Source organism: Octopus bimaculoides, chromosome 4 (assembly GCF_001194135.2).
Source record: "Octopus bimaculoides isolate UCB-OBI-ISO-001 chromosome 4, ASM119413v2, whole genome shotgun sequence".
Taxonomy (NCBI): Eukaryota; Metazoa; Mollusca; class Cephalopoda; order Octopoda; family Octopodidae; genus Octopus; species Octopus bimaculoides.
The window spans coordinates 129,457,580-129,475,328 of NC_068984.1; the positions used below are offsets into that span (position 1 = coordinate 129,457,580).

The 17,749-nt window shown below is 35.2% G+C and overlaps 1 protein-coding gene across 1 annotated transcript in view; it reads right to left on the reverse strand.

Annotated features, from left to right (window-relative positions):
* Positions 1 to 280: 280 nt before the first annotated feature.
* LOC106872459 (DNA excision repair protein ERCC-6) overlaps positions 281 to 17,749 on the reverse strand; it is a 37,951-nt gene continuing 20,482 nt past the window's right edge. The window contains exons 14-22 of the mRNA XM_052967680.1: positions 17,049 to 17,264; positions 13,534 to 13,644; positions 12,593 to 12,807; positions 11,261 to 11,868; positions 10,525 to 10,668; positions 8,983 to 9,181; positions 8,174 to 8,258; positions 6,893 to 7,892; positions 281 to 6,218 (exon numbers count right to left, since the gene is read on the reverse strand). Coding sequence (XP_052823640.1) covers positions 7,497 to 7,892; positions 8,174 to 8,258; positions 8,983 to 9,181; positions 10,525 to 10,668; positions 11,261 to 11,868; positions 12,593 to 12,807; positions 13,534 to 13,644; positions 17,049 to 17,264 — 1,974 coding nt within the window. The 3' untranslated portion in view covers positions 281 to 6,218; positions 6,893 to 7,496. The remainder of the gene's footprint in view (positions 6,219 to 6,892; positions 7,893 to 8,173; positions 8,259 to 8,982; positions 9,182 to 10,524; positions 10,669 to 11,260; positions 11,869 to 12,592; positions 12,808 to 13,533; positions 13,645 to 17,048; positions 17,265 to 17,749) is intronic.

The window sequence follows — 17,749 nt, forward strand, 5'->3', positions numbered from 1 at the left end:
CGTTGTACCATATCCATACCTCAAACACTTAACTCTCTTGTCCCTACTAAAATGTCATGAGTCAACATTAAATAACAAAAATGAAACCACATTAAATCAATCATTTTATTGGGTTATATAATAAATTATATTTCTTTTTTTTTTTTATATTACAAAAAAATTATTTTTTAACAGATTCATAATTAAATCAATGGGACATTGACAAATAAAAAGTGTCTGAAAATAATAAAATACATATATGACCTGAGTTAACCAGATATCAATATAACATTGATATGCATTTAAGTAAGTTATGAAAGAATTTTTTATTTACATCATTATTACACTTGTTAATTAGCTAGCATGACTTAAATGATTTAAAAAAAGAAAATGTAAATATTTTATTAAAATGCAGTAAGAATTTTTACAAATAAATGAGCATACACACACACACACAAAGTAAATCCAACATTTACTTTATACTCTGTAGAATTATATTTCACGAGAGCATTTAGTGAACTATTTAAGTATTTGAGAGCTGCATGTATGTGATAATTATCATTAGTCACCATCATTATTCAAGGTTACAAATAAAATAATTCTAATATAGAATTAATTCATATGCTCTATTAAGTGTTGTATAATATTCACCACATATTAATTGGTTTCAAATTTTGACACAAGGCCAGCAATTTCAGGGAAGGGAAAGGTCGATTACATTGACCCCAGTATTCAAATGATACTTGTTTTATCAACCCTGGAAGGATCAAAAGCAAAGTCAACCTTAGCGGAATTTGAACTCAGAATGTAAAGATGGATGAAATGCTGCTAAGCATTTTGTCTGGCATGCTAACGATTCTGCCAACTCACCTCATATTAACTGACAATCAACCAAGCTGGATAAGTTTATACAAAAACGAATTATATAATGACAGCCATCCAAGAATTCAAACAAATATAAAGAAAAATTAAGTAATTCTATAAGGATCTATGAACACTTAAAAAAATATGAGAGTGAGAGAAAAATAAGGAAACTAGTTAAAAATAATTTACACTTAAAAAAAAATGTGTGAGAGAAAAATGAGAAAACTAGTCAGAAATAATTCAAGAGAAACATTATCATAAGGCCTCCTTCCTGGCTTTTGTTGTCAACCTGGATTCATCAGTCCTTCGACATGCTGGTAGTCAACCAAACAATGAGGTGTGCCCCACATATCCAGCTTCTCTTATACCAGGTCTTTGCCTAAATGGAGACCATACTACAGTTTGACAAGCAATCCTGTAATGTAAAAGCATGGGATGCAGTATGATCGTCTGGACATACTGCACTCTCTCCATTACATGGAATCTGAGTAATGTGGACTTGGTCAGATTATAACAGATACTTCTCCTCTGTACTTACTGTTGGTTGTATGTTATTCATTTGGCCAGGCACAATGAAACCACACATGTCCTAAACTCCATATATTTGTAGTTTATGAATGTATTATATGCCAAGTATTTATTTTATCAACCCTGGACGGTTGGAGAGGAAATTGGATCCTAGTAGGATCTGGGCTCAGAATATAACTAAATACCACAAGGTGTTCAATTTAGCACTATTATTTCAGTTACCTAACTTTCTGACATGACTTATTCCGTTAAGTTGGATTCAAAAGAGGTTTATCTAAAAGACCCAGTTTTAAAAAATCACTGGCTCTTTTAAGGTGGACATGTCTTTCACATGGATTAAAACTGAATCAAGACAATCAGAGTTATCTTACTTGATTATTATGTAACCCATAAAAGAAGATACAAATTCTTGTCATAAATTGTTGTACTTCATTCTGGCAGTTGTAGAATCGTTAAAAGTTGGCAATGACCAAATGAATATTTTATGCATCAAACTAGAAAGTAAATCTGGAATCAAAACACGGCCATTTCAAGATGATCCATTAGGTTATCCTGAGATAATGGTTGCTGCCAGCTATGATTATTGTGATAAGAGAAAATGAACAGGATTGTTGGCAACCTGATGAATAATCCCTAGGTAAAAAGCATTTTGAAGATGATATTGTCTGTAATGAAGAATGAATTGTTCTACTAATCTACTTGAGAACCTTAATGATGAAAGGTATACATGATGATGTACATTGTGGAACAAAGGTAACAAGGAATTGGTTGAAATTCGAAGCATGGTAACCAGCTTACTGTGAAGATGTGGAACGATATTTAAACACCCAGCATGTTCTAGATTTAAAACGGAATTACTTCACAGCACACACGTGGCCTAAAAAAAAATTATAAATGCTCGGAGTGGTTGGCGTTAGGAAGGGCATCCAGCTGTAGAAACTCTGCCAAATCAGACTGGAGCCTGGTGTAGCCATCTGGTTTCACCAGTCCTCAGTCAAATCGTCCAACCCATGCTAGCATGGGAAGCAGACGTTAAACGACGATGATGTGTCTAAGGATCGTGCTTATTTAGGACTATTCACAATACTTGCTGATGTACATTCTAGGTGGCCAGAAAAGAATTATGAATGTAAAAAGTACAAAAAAAGAAAAAGAAAAGAAGCAATCAATCTTTCTTGGGCCCCTCAATTTCTGTTGCAGATACAGTGATCCTTATCCAGACTGCATATCACTACTTGCATCACTTCTTATACATGGTGTCCCACTTTTGTTGCAAGTCCAATAGTAAAGAACATCTGAGCACATAAAACTGGTGTTGGTATCGGAGCCAGTTGTCCAGATTAATGATGTTACAAAAGAAATTACTAAAAAGACTAATACAAGTGAAAAGGTTATATCAAGAATACTTTCACAAAACAGACATCCAGTACTAACCACAACTGAAACAAGAAACAAGATACTAAAATTTGGAAAGGGAAGCCATGGAGATTGTATGGCATATTTGAAGAGTAGAGAATTTTCTGCTTGTTTTTTGTTTTGTATTATAGGCTATTAGAATTTATTTTTTAAACAAAATTTGCTGTTTACCAAAAGTAACATCTGTGCATACTTTAAGATGGACTTGACAAATAACAGAATCCAATTATGAAATATATAAAGGGATTTCAAATACCACATGTTGATGCATTATCACAGTTAGAATTTATTAAAAATGTTGGTTGGAATGAACATCATGATGATGATGATGATGATTCTTTGAATCATCTTGAAAAAATTGACACAATGTAAAAATATAAGATTGGATACTGTCAATTAATCATGTTTCATCGGGCATATTAAAAAGGATTTTTAATAATAATAATCGAAGCAATAATTGCATTCAAAAGTCATTTAACCATTTAGCATCCAGATTATTGTCAAATATAATGTGTATTTATTCACATTATTTTGAATTAATCATGCACTATCTTGTAGCTTTGAGATTATGATGACGCATTTGCTTACTTTCGGAATGATATTGCAGGATAGCCGTGAGAGGCCTGATCTAGTCAGTTTGAACACAAAACACATAGAATATTTGGGTTCGATATGGTTGGTTTGAATGCTAAAAGGTAAAGTTATTAAAAAATAAGTAATAAATGGATTTAAAAGCATAGTCATAAAGTAAAGGTTCTATTAGTGCAATATTCATATTGCATGTTTTTTGAGTTATCAGACAACCTCTTGTGCACAATGACTTCTTAGTTCATCTGCTTCAATGGATAAACAAATATGATAACCACTAACAATGTCTTATGAAGATTGCAGCTCTAGTTTGATCTCAATGCAGAAGAACCACAAGAAGTTGAATTTATATGTCAAGTAGGAAATAACACAGCTGTGATTCTTAAGGGTGAACAGAATAAACCAGTTGATACAGATCAAATGAAATAATACCTGCCATAAATATTGAAAGTGAACATAATGTAGATTCAGTCTCTGAAGTTTGGAGTGAATCTATTAATTACTGATACAGGAACAAATGGTAATTAATGGTATTAAGTGCAATTAGTGGATAATGGTGCAGGTATGACACTGTCGTAAGAAGCTTACTTTCTAACCATATGGTTCCAGGTTCAGCCCCACTGCATGGCACCTTAGGCAAGTGTCTTCTACTATAGCCTGTAACCTCGGACCAACCAAAGCCTTGTGAGTGGATTTCGTAGATGGAAACTGAAAGAAGCTTGTCGTGTGTGTGTGTCTGTTTGTCCCCCCCACCACCACTTGACAACATCCCCACAACTTAGCAGTTCAGCAAAAGAGACTGACAGAATAAGTGCCAGGCTTTAAGAAATAAGTCCCGGAGTTGATTTGTTCGACTAAAACTTTCAAGGCAGTGCCCCAGCATGGCGGTAGTGACCCCTCATGGTAGCAGTCCAATGACAGAAACAGGTAAAAGATAATGAAATATAAAAGAATGAAAGCAATCAAAACAATTCATTTGCAGGAAATGTGAAAGTAATGATTTCTCTAATGTTGTTGTAGGGACTGCATGTTTTATATAATGATTAAGTTTATTTAAGGTGGTTACTAGTTCAATGTTGAATGAAGTTTATAAATATATGAGATCACATGTACTATGGTTTCACTTGGATAAATGCAGTATGACAAGACAATAACAATTTGTTCTTTAGATACAAGGCTAACCTTTTCTAAGTTCATTAAGGTAAGTGAAATTAGGGATCTTTTCTGCTGCTGTCACAGTTTTCTATTTTCTTAATTTTGTTCTAATTGTTCTCAAATTTGATGTACTGATGTAGTTTTGTATGCTAATTACAGAAACAAGGAAGAACAGAGATCATCAGTGATCCAATTTTTCTGGTCTGAAGGTGTGTCAGGGGCTGAAATTCATAGTAGGCTTTCAGCACAATATAAGGACAGCACTCTATCATGCAGATGTATGTATAAGTGGAGTGAGAAGTGTAAAAATAGCCAGACAGGTATGAAGCACAATGACGATGAAGATTCAACAAGCTCAAGAGATGGTTCTGATGAACTAACAAGTGACTACTGATGAAGCAGTATGTTCTCTGCAAATTAGTCACGGTTTTGTATACAAAACCATCCACTTCCAGAAAGTGTGCGTGAGATGGGTGTATGACAATGCACACCCACACCACTGAAACCACTGAAAAATTGGGTTTCAAGTTACCGGAACGCATTGCTCACAGCCCAGATTTCAACCCTTCCAACTATCACCTCTTTAAACCACTCAAATATCCTTTACAAGGTCGTTGATTTGCTATGGACTAAGAAGCATAGAAACCGATGCATAAATGGCTGCACAACCAGCCGTAAACCTTCTCCAAAGAAATAAGCAAGCTTGTGGACCACTGGAAGAATTGCATCAAAAAGCAAGGAGACTATGTTGAAAAATGATATAATTGTTCGACTCTTGCTTTTGTTTTAATAAATTACAGAAACAAGAGTGTGTATGATTTTTGACTTACCCTAGCAGAAGAAACTGAAACACCTTTTATCAAAAACCAGCTCAACTAAGCTAATCAGGGGCTTAACAACAACAACATGCCATGTTGGTTAACAATAAATAACATTCTATTTAAAATAATCATTACAACAATATTCCCTTCTATGTTATCATATCTGTTTTTAGCTTGACTATATTCTGTATTGCATAGTGCCTATGCACTGTCCTCACAGATTCAGCATATACACATGAGACTTTTCTTTGCTACAATTACAGCCAACACGTCTTGGAGGTGATTCACTGTACAAGACTGAATCAGGGGTACTATCATTTATTTCATTAGAATGACTTAAAACCTTGAGTGCAGACCATTCAACAAAAACATTCCTCTTCTCAATTACTGGTTTGTTTAACAGAAGACAGTTGTAAAGGGTAGAAAAGGTCCAGCTGTCTTGTTCTTCCTTACTATTGATATAAATTTTCGTTAAAAAAATAGTGTAGTAGATACTGTTATGATTTAGCATCCATTTTGGTTGCCCTAATTTCACTTAGACATTTTGTCTCTAATCTTACTTACACCATCAGATTTTCTTATTCTATTTGATAACTCAAACACTTCACTCTCAACCAATCAACAAACAGAAATTAAACTGCAGCATGAAAAGGAAATTTCCTTTTGAGATCTTTCTTTAGTTCAAGGACAAGTTTGTAAAAGAAGACAGATTTTTGTGTTGTTGATCTGCTCAACTCCTGTATATTATTGATATTCATTTTACCAATTCAAGGATGTGATGCAATATGCTTGTGACGTGACAGGCATTCCCTATCCTCGTAAATCTATTACTGTTATCTGCTCAGCCACTGTATTTCTTGAAGCCATCTGAAATATCAAAAGCAATAAGCATCAATGTAAATAACAAAAAAAGTAGAATAGCTTTAGATTATTGAGATTTTATGATGATGATAGGCCATATGAAAGACATAGTTATGATAAAACATAAATTGTGAAAAAAAGCTAGATTGAGTTACGTAATTGAAATTATGCATAATTTACAGAAATAGAAGTCATGATTTGCTTCTCTAATCTCAAAAATAAGTACACCTTCTCCTTGACTTACAACCAAGCTCCGCTCCAACTGACAGGTTGTAAGTCGATCGGGTCATATGTCGGATTTATATTTTTCAACACTACCTCGTTTGGCAACAGGTGGGGGTTGGTGGCAGGAAGGGCATCCGGCTGTAGAAAACTTGCCACACAAATAGCGCTGCACTATTTTCATTCAAACGCAACTGATGCTTGAAAGTGACTGAGTGAAGGACAGTGACTGAGTGAGCTTGGGTCTGAGGGAGGCCTGCATTGCCAAGATGCTGCCATAGTGATCATATGTGCAGCTGCCCAACGTCCAAAAATCTATTTGCTATTTATTTATTTATTTTTTAATTTATTTTTTGTGGTCATAAATGCAGATGGTCAGTAGTCACATAGGTTGTAAGTCAAGGAGAAGGTGTATAGATTATTCTTTGGTATGTATAACCACTCTAGAATGTACTTACCAAGCACCATTTGTATTTTTGATGGCCCACTTTATACGTATATGTTCTTATCACATCATCCTGCTTTCACATACAGTTTCTTGAATATTTCATATTTTTTCATTAACAGCATTCTGTTCATTTCCCTTAGTTTTCTTCATTATTTTGTGACATAAACCTGTCCTTTTAACAGTGCAACTAACGATGAGATACTTTTGTTTTGTCCTTGCTTCCATGTGTAACATAAAACAACACAGTCTGTTTCATAATTCAACTTGTATGTTGAATATTTGAATAAACCTTTGAAATATCTAGAACCTTGATTAGAGGCGACCATTGAAAGATTTTTCATTAATATTTGTCAGTTTTCCCTTAAGTATTCCTCACATTTTATCTCATCTTTGAGAGCTTTCTATTTTTAATCCCAACGACCATTCACTAAAGTGAAAAAATTAAATATTGCTATATTCAAAGATAAAATTCATTTTCTTCAACAAGGCAGAATAAGAACTTTTAATGTCAATTTTTGAGGTGTTAAATTAATAACAGTTTCTGACCAAAAATATTTGACCAAATTGAGAAAATGATTAAATTATTATTTCCTTTTTGCAACAAAGTTGATAATTCATCGAAAGTCTTGTTTAAGTCTCCAAAAGCCAATTCCATTTTTCCTATTAAAGTTACATATTTCTTTAAGCATTGCTTTAAATTTAGCTGAATCACTGACAGGTATTTTAGGTTTGAATTCTTTTATGAGTTCCTCAGTCGTTGCTTCTCCATTGATGTTACATTGGAATGCAATAAAGTTACGTATGTCAGAAATAAATTCAATGTCAACAGCACTTGCAACATCATCATCATCAACAGAACTGTCTATTAAGGCTTTTCTGGCTTTCATACGTGTCAATAGTTCCTGAGAAGTCATAGGAGACAACGATGAGTCATCAGATGTTTTCTTATTTAAATATTTATTACCAGAAACATGGCCATCAAAGTGTGCTGGTGTTTCCTTCGCAGTTGCCTGAAATATCAAAATAGATTTTTTAATTTTTTATTTCCCTTTCAAAAATTAACAAACTTACCATATTTGATGGTATAAAAGATGTAAAACAATGTAAAATCAACAAATAAAACCTTAATTAAAGAAAATATTAAAATAGAAGATTATTTAAAAGGGACATACAATTTTACAGCTAAGGATATGAGTAAATGCTTACGCAAAGAATTATAAACAAAGGAATTTGAATATCTACACTGATTACAAATGGAATTCACAAATGGAGAATTTAAATAGTTCCTTACATTAGTGGGAATTTGTTTGGCTGGACTCTTAGGTTTATGTGCATCCTCTAATAATAATGAGTTCTTTTTCTGGCCAAATTTGGGTCTGTAATAAGAAATTGATTTAAAATAGATATAATATTATGTGTTTACACACACACACACACATGTATATGTACAAAGAGATATATGAAAACAAAGTTAATAGATATTGGTTTCAAATTCTGGCACAAGGCCAGCAATTTCAGGTTGGTGGGTTAAGTTGATTACATCGACGCCAGTATTCAACTGGTACTTATTTTTATCGACCCTGAAAGGATGAAAGGCAAAGTCGACCTTGGCAGAATTTGAACTCAAAACGTAAAGACGGACAAAATGTTACTAAGCATTTAACCTGGTGTGCTAATGATTCTACCAGCAAAGCTAATAGGTATTAACATCAACAATAACAATGAGATGAATATAAAATAGTTGTTAGATATAATCTAATAACAAATGTTTATCATATTGGTCTCAGATTTTGGCACAAGGCCAGCAATTGGGGGGGAGGGGGGTAAGCCGATTACATTGACCCCAGTGCTCAACTGATGCATATTTTATCGCCCTGACGTGACAGGCTTCCAGACAGTTTCCAGTTACCAAATTCACTCACAAGGCATTATTAGGCCTGGTGCTATAGTAGAAGACACGTGCTCAAGGTGTTGTGCGGTGGGACTGAACCCGAAACCATATGTTTGCAAAGAGAACTCCTTAATCAGACAGCCAAGCCTGCACCTATTAACATAATTGCTAAAAGAAGGAAAAAAAGGGAAAAAGTGTGGAAGACATACTTTGGCATATTCATTTTGTTGCCTCCATGGCTCCCAGTCCATGTTGGTATTCCGGAGGTTGCCCTGTTACACCGCTGCCTGGAAAGTTTCAATGCATTCATTGCTTGTTTAGCAACTCTATTCGCTTCTGATTCAACCAGCAGATAATCTGCTTGTGACGAATCCATGACTGTATCATGTTTTAGCGCACTGTGGACACCTAATGAGGAAAAAAGAAATTTAATTACAAATCATTGATCATTAACACCATCCACATCAGAATCGTTGCTACCAAGGTTGATTCTGAGACTAAACAATAACATTAACTCAAGCAATTAATATTGGTTTCACATTTTTACAGAAGGCCAGCATTTTTGAGAGAAGGGGAAAATCAATAACATTGACCCCAGTAATCAACTGGTACTTATTTTAGCGACCTTGAAAGGATGAAAAGCAAAGTCGATTTTGGCGGAATTTGAACTCAGAACATTAAGACAGGAGTGGCTGTGTGGTAAGTAGCTTGCTTACCAACCACATGGTTCTGGGTTCTGGGTTCAGTCCCACTGCATGGCACCTTGGGCAAGTGTCTTCTACTATAGCCTCAGGCCGACAAAAGCCTTGTGAGTGGATTTGGTAGACGGAAACTGAAAGAAGCCCGTCGTGTGTGTGTTTGTGTGTCTGTATTTGTCCCCCAACATCGTTTGACAACCGATGCTGGTGTGTTTACATCCCCATAACTTAGCAGTTCGGCAAAAGAGACCGATAGAATAAGTACTAGGCTTACAACGAATAAGTCCTAGGGTTGATTTCTTCGACTAAAGGTGGTGCTCCAGCATGGCCACAGTCAAATGACTGAAACAAGTAAAAGAGTACATGAAATGATGCTAAGCATTTTGCCCAGCACAGTAACAATTCTTAGACAAGCAATTAATATTAAAGTGATGTTTATTCTGCCTAAATCAATCTTGCCTTTCACTCTTTCAGGGTCAATAAAATAAATACCAGTTGAGCACTGGGGCTGATGTAATCGACTTACCCCGACCCTTGAAATTGCTGACCTTGCACCAAAATTTGAAATCACTACTAAAGTGGTGTTTGGAACATAACTGAACAAAATATTCTCACATAAAATTATCATGGAAGAATTTAATTTAAATCAAAACGCTTTTAAAATGGATGGTTTTGTATTGGAACTATAGGTAGTGTAGGTTGGTTAGCATCGAAAGGATTAAGAAGAACTGAGATGCATCAATACAAATACTTCAAGAATTCACACAGACATAAAAAGTAATTATTTCAGAACTTTCAAATGATGCTAACTGGGAGAAATGAATATAAATGAACAGTGAGAAGTACCATATTTTATGGCATATAAGACACACATTTTTTTTTTTTTTTTACTAAAGTAAAAAAAAAAATCACTCTGGACCCCATATGCAAAGTTTGGTTTCCATAAGCTGTAATGCACTAAAAACGCCTTTTCCTGAATATGCAGTGCTGAAATCAGGCAGCATCTGATATGCCCATGTGTCTTTTATGCTACCAAATACAGTAATTATTTACCTGATTTTTTGAAAAGTTTCTGCAACACATAATCATCCATCATATTATTTAGTTCCTTGTCATTTGTTTTGTCTTCAGGATCATCAACTGCACATTTGTAAGCAGATTTCTTCACCAAATTAGAAATCACCTCACCATCACAATCTAAATTAATAAATACATGATTGTTTTAAATACAAACATAGAACGAAAATAGAACTAAATAACAAAAAAAAATATCAAATAATAATTGGCTTATGGCCAAGTGGTTAGTGTTGGGTTCACAACCATAAGGTTGGGGGTTTGATTTTCATGTGAAATTAAGTGCCTTGCTCCAAACACTCTTTGTAAATATATATATATAATTCAGTGTGAATTGGAGTCTTTTTGTCTTTACATTATGTAATTATTGTAAACAATACAATAAGTGTCACTATCATACTAACAGTACCCTTTGAAACCAATCCTCCATGGAAACATGTTTGGCCGTGGAAAAATATATTACCCTACTTGGAAACAGGTGAAGGTGAGTGTTGGTGACAGGAAGGGCATTCCATTGCAGAAAATTTCTCACAACAAATTCTGTGTGATCCATATGAGCATGGAAAGATGGACATTAAAACAAGAACAACAATTATGATTATGATTGTCTGACCATCATTACTAGACTTCATTCCACTTCCCATCTTCTCCATCATAAACTAAACAAATGGAAACTAAACATACAGTATAATCTGAAAAAGAAAAACACACTTACAAATATCTTTTTGTTTTTTCCGTTTGCTTTTGTGTTTTTCATGTTTGCTTTTGTGTCTTTCATGTTTTCTTTTTCTGTGTTCTTTCGAAGTATCTGAGTCATAACTGGTTCCAGGTTGAATATCTGCTTCAGTATGTCGATGATGAATACTGAGTGGAACCATTTCACTGTTTTTGTTATGGTCTGAAACCTTATCAGTTTGGTCAGAAACAATTTCATCTTGATCTGCCACATTACCATTCATTATCTCACCTTCAGAATTTTTCTCTTTTGAATCAGAAGCATTTTGCTTGTTAGCTGCCTCTAACTTGGACTTCTCTATTTTCTGGCTCAGTTTCTTCACTAATTTTCTCATTTTCTCTTTTTGTTTATTACTCAGTTCAAAATTCACAGAATCCTCATTCTGTTTTAAGAGATCAAATCGATTTGGCTTTTTAGGCTTAATATCAACTTCGGAGCCAGTTCCAGCAAACATGGCACCAGTTTCGGTTCCATTAGTTCCATCATCAGTTAGTGTAAAAAGTTCATGAAGTTCATTAGATTTAAAGAACCGTCGTTGTTTTGGATCTTTCAGGACTCGGTTACTCAGAAATTGTTTAAAAATTTGTCTATAATTTACAAAAAGAAAAAGGAAATAATAATAATAATAATAATAATAATGGTTTCAAATTTTGCCACAAGGGCAGTACTTATTTAATCAACCCTCAAAGGATGAAAGGTAAAGTTGACCTCTGCGGGATTTGAACTCAGAGCATAAGGCTGGAAGAAATGTCATTAACCATGTTGGCCAACATGCTAAAGATTCAACAAGCTCACCACTTAATAATAATAATAATAATAATAATAATAATAATAATAATAATAATAATAATAATCCTTACTACTCTAAGCACAAGGCCTGAAATTTTGGGGGTGGGGGCTAGTTGATTACACTTACCCTAGTGCTCAACAAGTACTTAGTAGGTCCAGTCACTCTGGCCATCCTTGCAACAAACACCCACCTTTCAACAAATTTACTGGGGGCAGCATATCCTGGCTTTAATGGTAGCAGGAATTAGAAAAACTGAAGGACCACTGTAATAAGTGTGCGAATCTGAGAGGGGAAGATATCGAATAAAATCATAATTAACTGATTCTCCTGTATTTTCTTTTACCCAAAGCCAGGATCTTTTCAGCACCCCCTCGTATTATAGTCATCCCACCCATCATGCTAGCAGTGAGAAAAGCATGTAAAAAGAAAAAAAACAATAAAATTTCATTAACACGAGAACAAATAAAAATGCTTTTAAAATTAATCATTAGTAAAAAAAACATGAACCAGCATTAACATACCTGTGGTAAATTTTTTCTTCGATGGTACCTGATGTAAGCAACCTATATATTGTGACTTGCTTTTTCTGTCCAATTCTCCAAGCACGTTCACGGGCTTGCGTGTCAGTGCTTGGGTTCCAGTCTGGATCATAGATAATAATACGGTTGGCGCCAGTCAAATTTACACCTAGTCCTCCAACTCTTGTTGTTAAGAGAAATATATAAATAGAACTGTCCTGAAAGAAGAATTTATTGGTGGCTTGTTAACAAATATTGAATATGTAACTCCTATTTTTTTTAATAATCTAAAATATAAGTGGATTTGTTAAACATACAATCATTGACTATTTTTTTCTTCCTAATGAGATAAATTAGAGAATACAGTAAAAATATTTCTAAAGAAAACAACTTTTTATAATACAGCTCATAGATGCAGGCATGGCTGTGAGGTTAAGAACCTCACTTTGTAATCATATGGTTTCAGGCTTAGTTCCATTGTGTGGCACCTTGGGCAAGTGTTTTCTACCCTAGCACTGAGCTGATTAATGCCTCGTGAGAGAATCTGACAGATAGAAACTGTGTGGAAGCCTGTTGCTGTTGCATGTGAGAGTGTGTGTGTGTGTGTGTGTGTGTTTCTATGTCTATGTGTGTCTTGGTGTCTGTCATTACACCCACCACTGCTTCACAACCAGTGTTGGTTTGTTTACATTGCCATAACTTAGCAGTTTAACAAAAGTGATCAATAGAATAAGTATCAAACTTTAAAAAGAAACATAAGTACTGGGGTCAATTTTTCAACTAAAATTCTTCAAAACAGCACCAGCATGGCCATAGTCCCAGGACCAAAAGAAAACATGTACAAGGTAAAAGACACAGATAATGCTTAATACAAAATGCTTAATATATTAATTTATTTTCATTTTTTTACTCCTTAAACTTTCTAGTGAAAATCATTAACTTACTTCATTGTAACGAGTAATAAGGGGTTGCCTGGCAGAGATTGCTGTCGTTCCATCCATTCTTATGTAGGAGTAGTTGTTATTTTTGCAAAAACCTTCAAAGATATCTAACATCTGCAAGAAATAAAGAAAACAGGACTTTAGTCTTCACCACCATCTTCTCTCTTTGCCAACTGGGGTAACCATGTGTCTCCCTTACAGCAAGATAGCTGTTCCAGTTTCACTATCAAACTTTAACCTCTCATCACCTGGCATAAAGCTACCTCACTTAAATCTACTTCCCAATCATTCGAGGGGTTTTGTCTTGCAAGTTGTTTGGTGATCTGACTAGTGCTGGTACCATGTAAAAAAGCACCCAAAACACTCTGTAAAGTGGTTGGCATTACAAAGGGCATCCATCTATAGAAACTATACTAAAGCAGATATCAGAACTTGGTGCAGTCCTCTGGTATGCCAGATTCTGTTGTGTGTGTGTGTATGTGAGATACTCCAGCATGGTCACAGCCTAAAGGCTGAAAAGTATAAAAGATAAAGGAATGTATGTATCATCATCATCATCATCGTTTAACATCCGCTTTCCATGCTAGCATGGGTTGGACGATTTGACTGAGGACTGGTGCAACCGGATGGCTACACCAGGCTCCAATCTAATTTGGCAGAGTTTCTACAGCTGGATGCCCTTCCTAACGCCAACCACTCAGAGAGTGTAGTGGATGCTTTTTGTGTATATTTGTGTCTCTTGTCATGACATCACATGATTGCTGTAAATAAATGTCCTTCATTTTCAAAACCCTGTGAAAACGTCTGGCCATCCAACCAGAGAAAATCTGCCTCAGTAAACTTTATCCAACCTGAGCAAGCATGGAAAAGTGGATGTTAAAAACGACAATATATTTATATATGTCCAAATAGCATCAACCTTCCATATTGACATGGGTGGGGTGATCCAAGAGGATCCAATGAACTGCAGGGCTGCATTGAGTTCAATGCAGTCGTGTGTGTGCCTTGCCTTGTTCTATGTCTTCCTGGGTATATTTCTTCCACAGATTCCCTCCACAATTAGTGATCATCACTTCTTGACACAACTGTCGTCATATGAAAAAACATTACTCTAATTTAAAATTACATGAAAATCATTTTAGTCCTTCAATGTATGTGTCTTTCTTTAATAAAGAAAAGAAACAAGACATGTGAAAATGTACAAGAGAAACTGGGAAAATTACTGCTTATAGCTTTGGGAAATGAAAATTAATGCTGAAAAGTGACAAAAGATGAAAAAAGATTTCAGTAATTTTCACTCTCATTTATCCATTTTCCCATAGCTTGTGTGTCTCCTTTTCTTTTTAATGTTAGCCTATCCTATCAACCAGGAAGTGCATGTGGTACCTATTTTTCATTTAAACAAATTAAATTAATTCAGAGTACTGAACAAAAACAAAGTTAATGAAGAAGCCTCAATGTGATCACTAGACATGCTAGAAATAGCAACTAAATCTCCCTCAAACCATACTCTAAAATCTTAAATAGGATACTTTAGATCAGTGCTCCATAACATTTTTCAATTGTGGTACACTTATATTCTTCTCAAAATTCAATGGCACATATCTGAACTAAAAATATAACTAAAAGCACAGGGAAAAAATTATATTCAGGTTACATCACGGCACACCTAGCATCATCTTGTGCCACACCAATGTGTTGCAGCATACTGATTGCGGAACACTGCTTTACATCATTGTTTCACATAAGGATAGCCAGACCACCCCCACTAGTGGTGAGAACAGTGAAGACTAAATAGGAAACAACCAAATGAATATTGTACTTCTAACATTTTTTGCATATAAGGAATTATTTAATTACAAACTCTATTTTGTCTTCTCATTAAAAAAAAAAAATTTAAAAAAAAAAAACAAAGAAAAATTCCACTAATATAGTTTTTTTGAAAACATGGTTAGTGGCATAGCTAGAGTATCTACCACCAAGAGCAGCCCTTCAGTTTTCCCAGCCTGTCTCACCCCACCTCCTTTACAGGCTTATACAGCAGACCCAAAATTGCTGCTCCCATAAAAGCATCACCTAACTCCCACCCCCACTCAGCTATGCTACCAGACATCATATTTGTCTGCTTGAGATTCTCCCACTTTGGATGATGTAGTTGCATATATTGTACACATTGCTAAACAGATGGGATGATCATGACTGGAAAGCCTTTTATCACTGAACTACCATGGCTGACATGGAGATTAACAACAACAAATAAAAATAAAGACAGTAACATTGCTGAAGACTGGGTCATTGATTTTGCTTGTGCCAAATTTCAAATAATGTAAATGATGCACAGCAAGTGGGCGCAGACATGGCTGTGTGATTAAGAAGTTTGCTTCCCAGCCACCTGGTCCCAGGTTCACTCCCACAGCATGACACCTTGGGCAAGTGTTTTGTATTATAACCTCAGGCAGTCCAAAGCCTTGTGAGATGGGAACTGAAAAAATAACAGTCACGTGTGTGTGGAAATGTTTGTGTCTCCTTATCTTGACATCATGTGATTGTTTGTCAATGAATATCATTTATATCCAATATCCTGCAAAATCAAGTCCAGCTAAGGAGGAAATATTGCCTTACTTGAAAACAGGTCAGGATTGACAACAGGAAAGGCATCCAGCCATAAAAAATTTACCCCAATAAACTCCATCTGACCCATGCAAGCATGGAAAAGTGGATATTACAACAATGCTGCTGTTGCTGCTGATGATGATGATAAAGTGACAGGAATCATTTGTCCCTGTCAGAGAAAGGTCTGAGAACAAAGTTAAGAAAAATGATTCAGTTGAGAATCAAATCACATACAGAGCATCCTTATTATCAATGCTTTATAGGGCATATAGAAACATCTCTCTACTGAATTTATAACAGAGGAAGTTCAGTGTTCATTTAACAGAAAAAAGAGCAACTTTTGATAATAACATAAACAAGTAGGTGTGGTTGTGGCTGTGTGGTAAGAAGCTTGGTTCCAGTAGCACCTTTTCAAAAATTGTATTATATGTCGAAAAAAAAAAACCCAAAGAAAGTAGTAAAATTGTTTTAAAACAGAGATGGGTGTACATACATCATTTTGCTACAAAGGAATAAACATGCACCAGTTATCATTTAATGTTCATTTTCCGAGTTCAGTCATACTGTGTGGCACCCTTGAGCAAATGTCTTCTACAGCCTCAAGCCAACCAAAGCCTTATGAATGGATTTGGTAGGTGGAAACTGAAAGAAGCCCATCGTGTGTGTGTGTGTGCCTTTGTGTCTGTGTTTGTCTCTCACCACTGCTTGATAACAAGTTTTGGTGCGTTTACATCCCCGTAATTTAGTGGTTTGGCAAAAGAGACCAATAGAATAAGTATCAGACTTCAAAAAAAAAAGATTAGTAGTGGCATTAATTCATTCAACTAAAAATTATTCAAGGTGTTGCCCCAACATGGTCACAGTCTAACAATTGAAACAAATAAAAAAATAAAATATATACTTACTACTTTGCTTTGGGAAAATAATAATGTTCGATGACCTTGCTGTTTCCAAAGACGCAAGAGACCCTTAATGACAATCATCTTTCCTGATCTGCGCCAGTAGCCAAAATCAAGAGTCTCATCCTCTTCTATGTCGTCTCCAATGTAAACCCGTGGACCTCCTGTGCTGATATCAGGATGGTTGCAGATTTTACGAAGAGTTATCAAACCAGCAAATACCTGAGATAGAAATTTTAGTTAAGAATACAAGAAGCTTCTGTTGATTCATTCATTCAATGTGTAATTTTTCCATGCTTGCATGGCTTGAATAGAAATTGATTTCGAAGCAGGATTTTACAGATGAGTGCTTTTCCTATCACTAACCCTTACCTGTTTTTTAAGTAAATGATTTCCAAGTAAATATTTTTCATTCCAGAGCTCTTTGAAAGCATAGAGTGATCAATCACAATGTCAAGAAATGTTAACATCAAATAGTAACAAGGAAATTACGAATATGAATATTCATGCAAATTTACACTGAGGCGTAGGAGTGGCTGTGTGGTAAGTAGCTTGCTTACGAACCACATGGTTCCAGGTTCAGTCCCACTGCATGGCACCTCGGGCAAGTGTCTACTACTATAGCTTCGGGCCGACCAAAGCCTTGTGAGAGGATTTAGTAGACGGAAACTGAAAAGAAGCCCGTCGTGTATATGTATATATATATA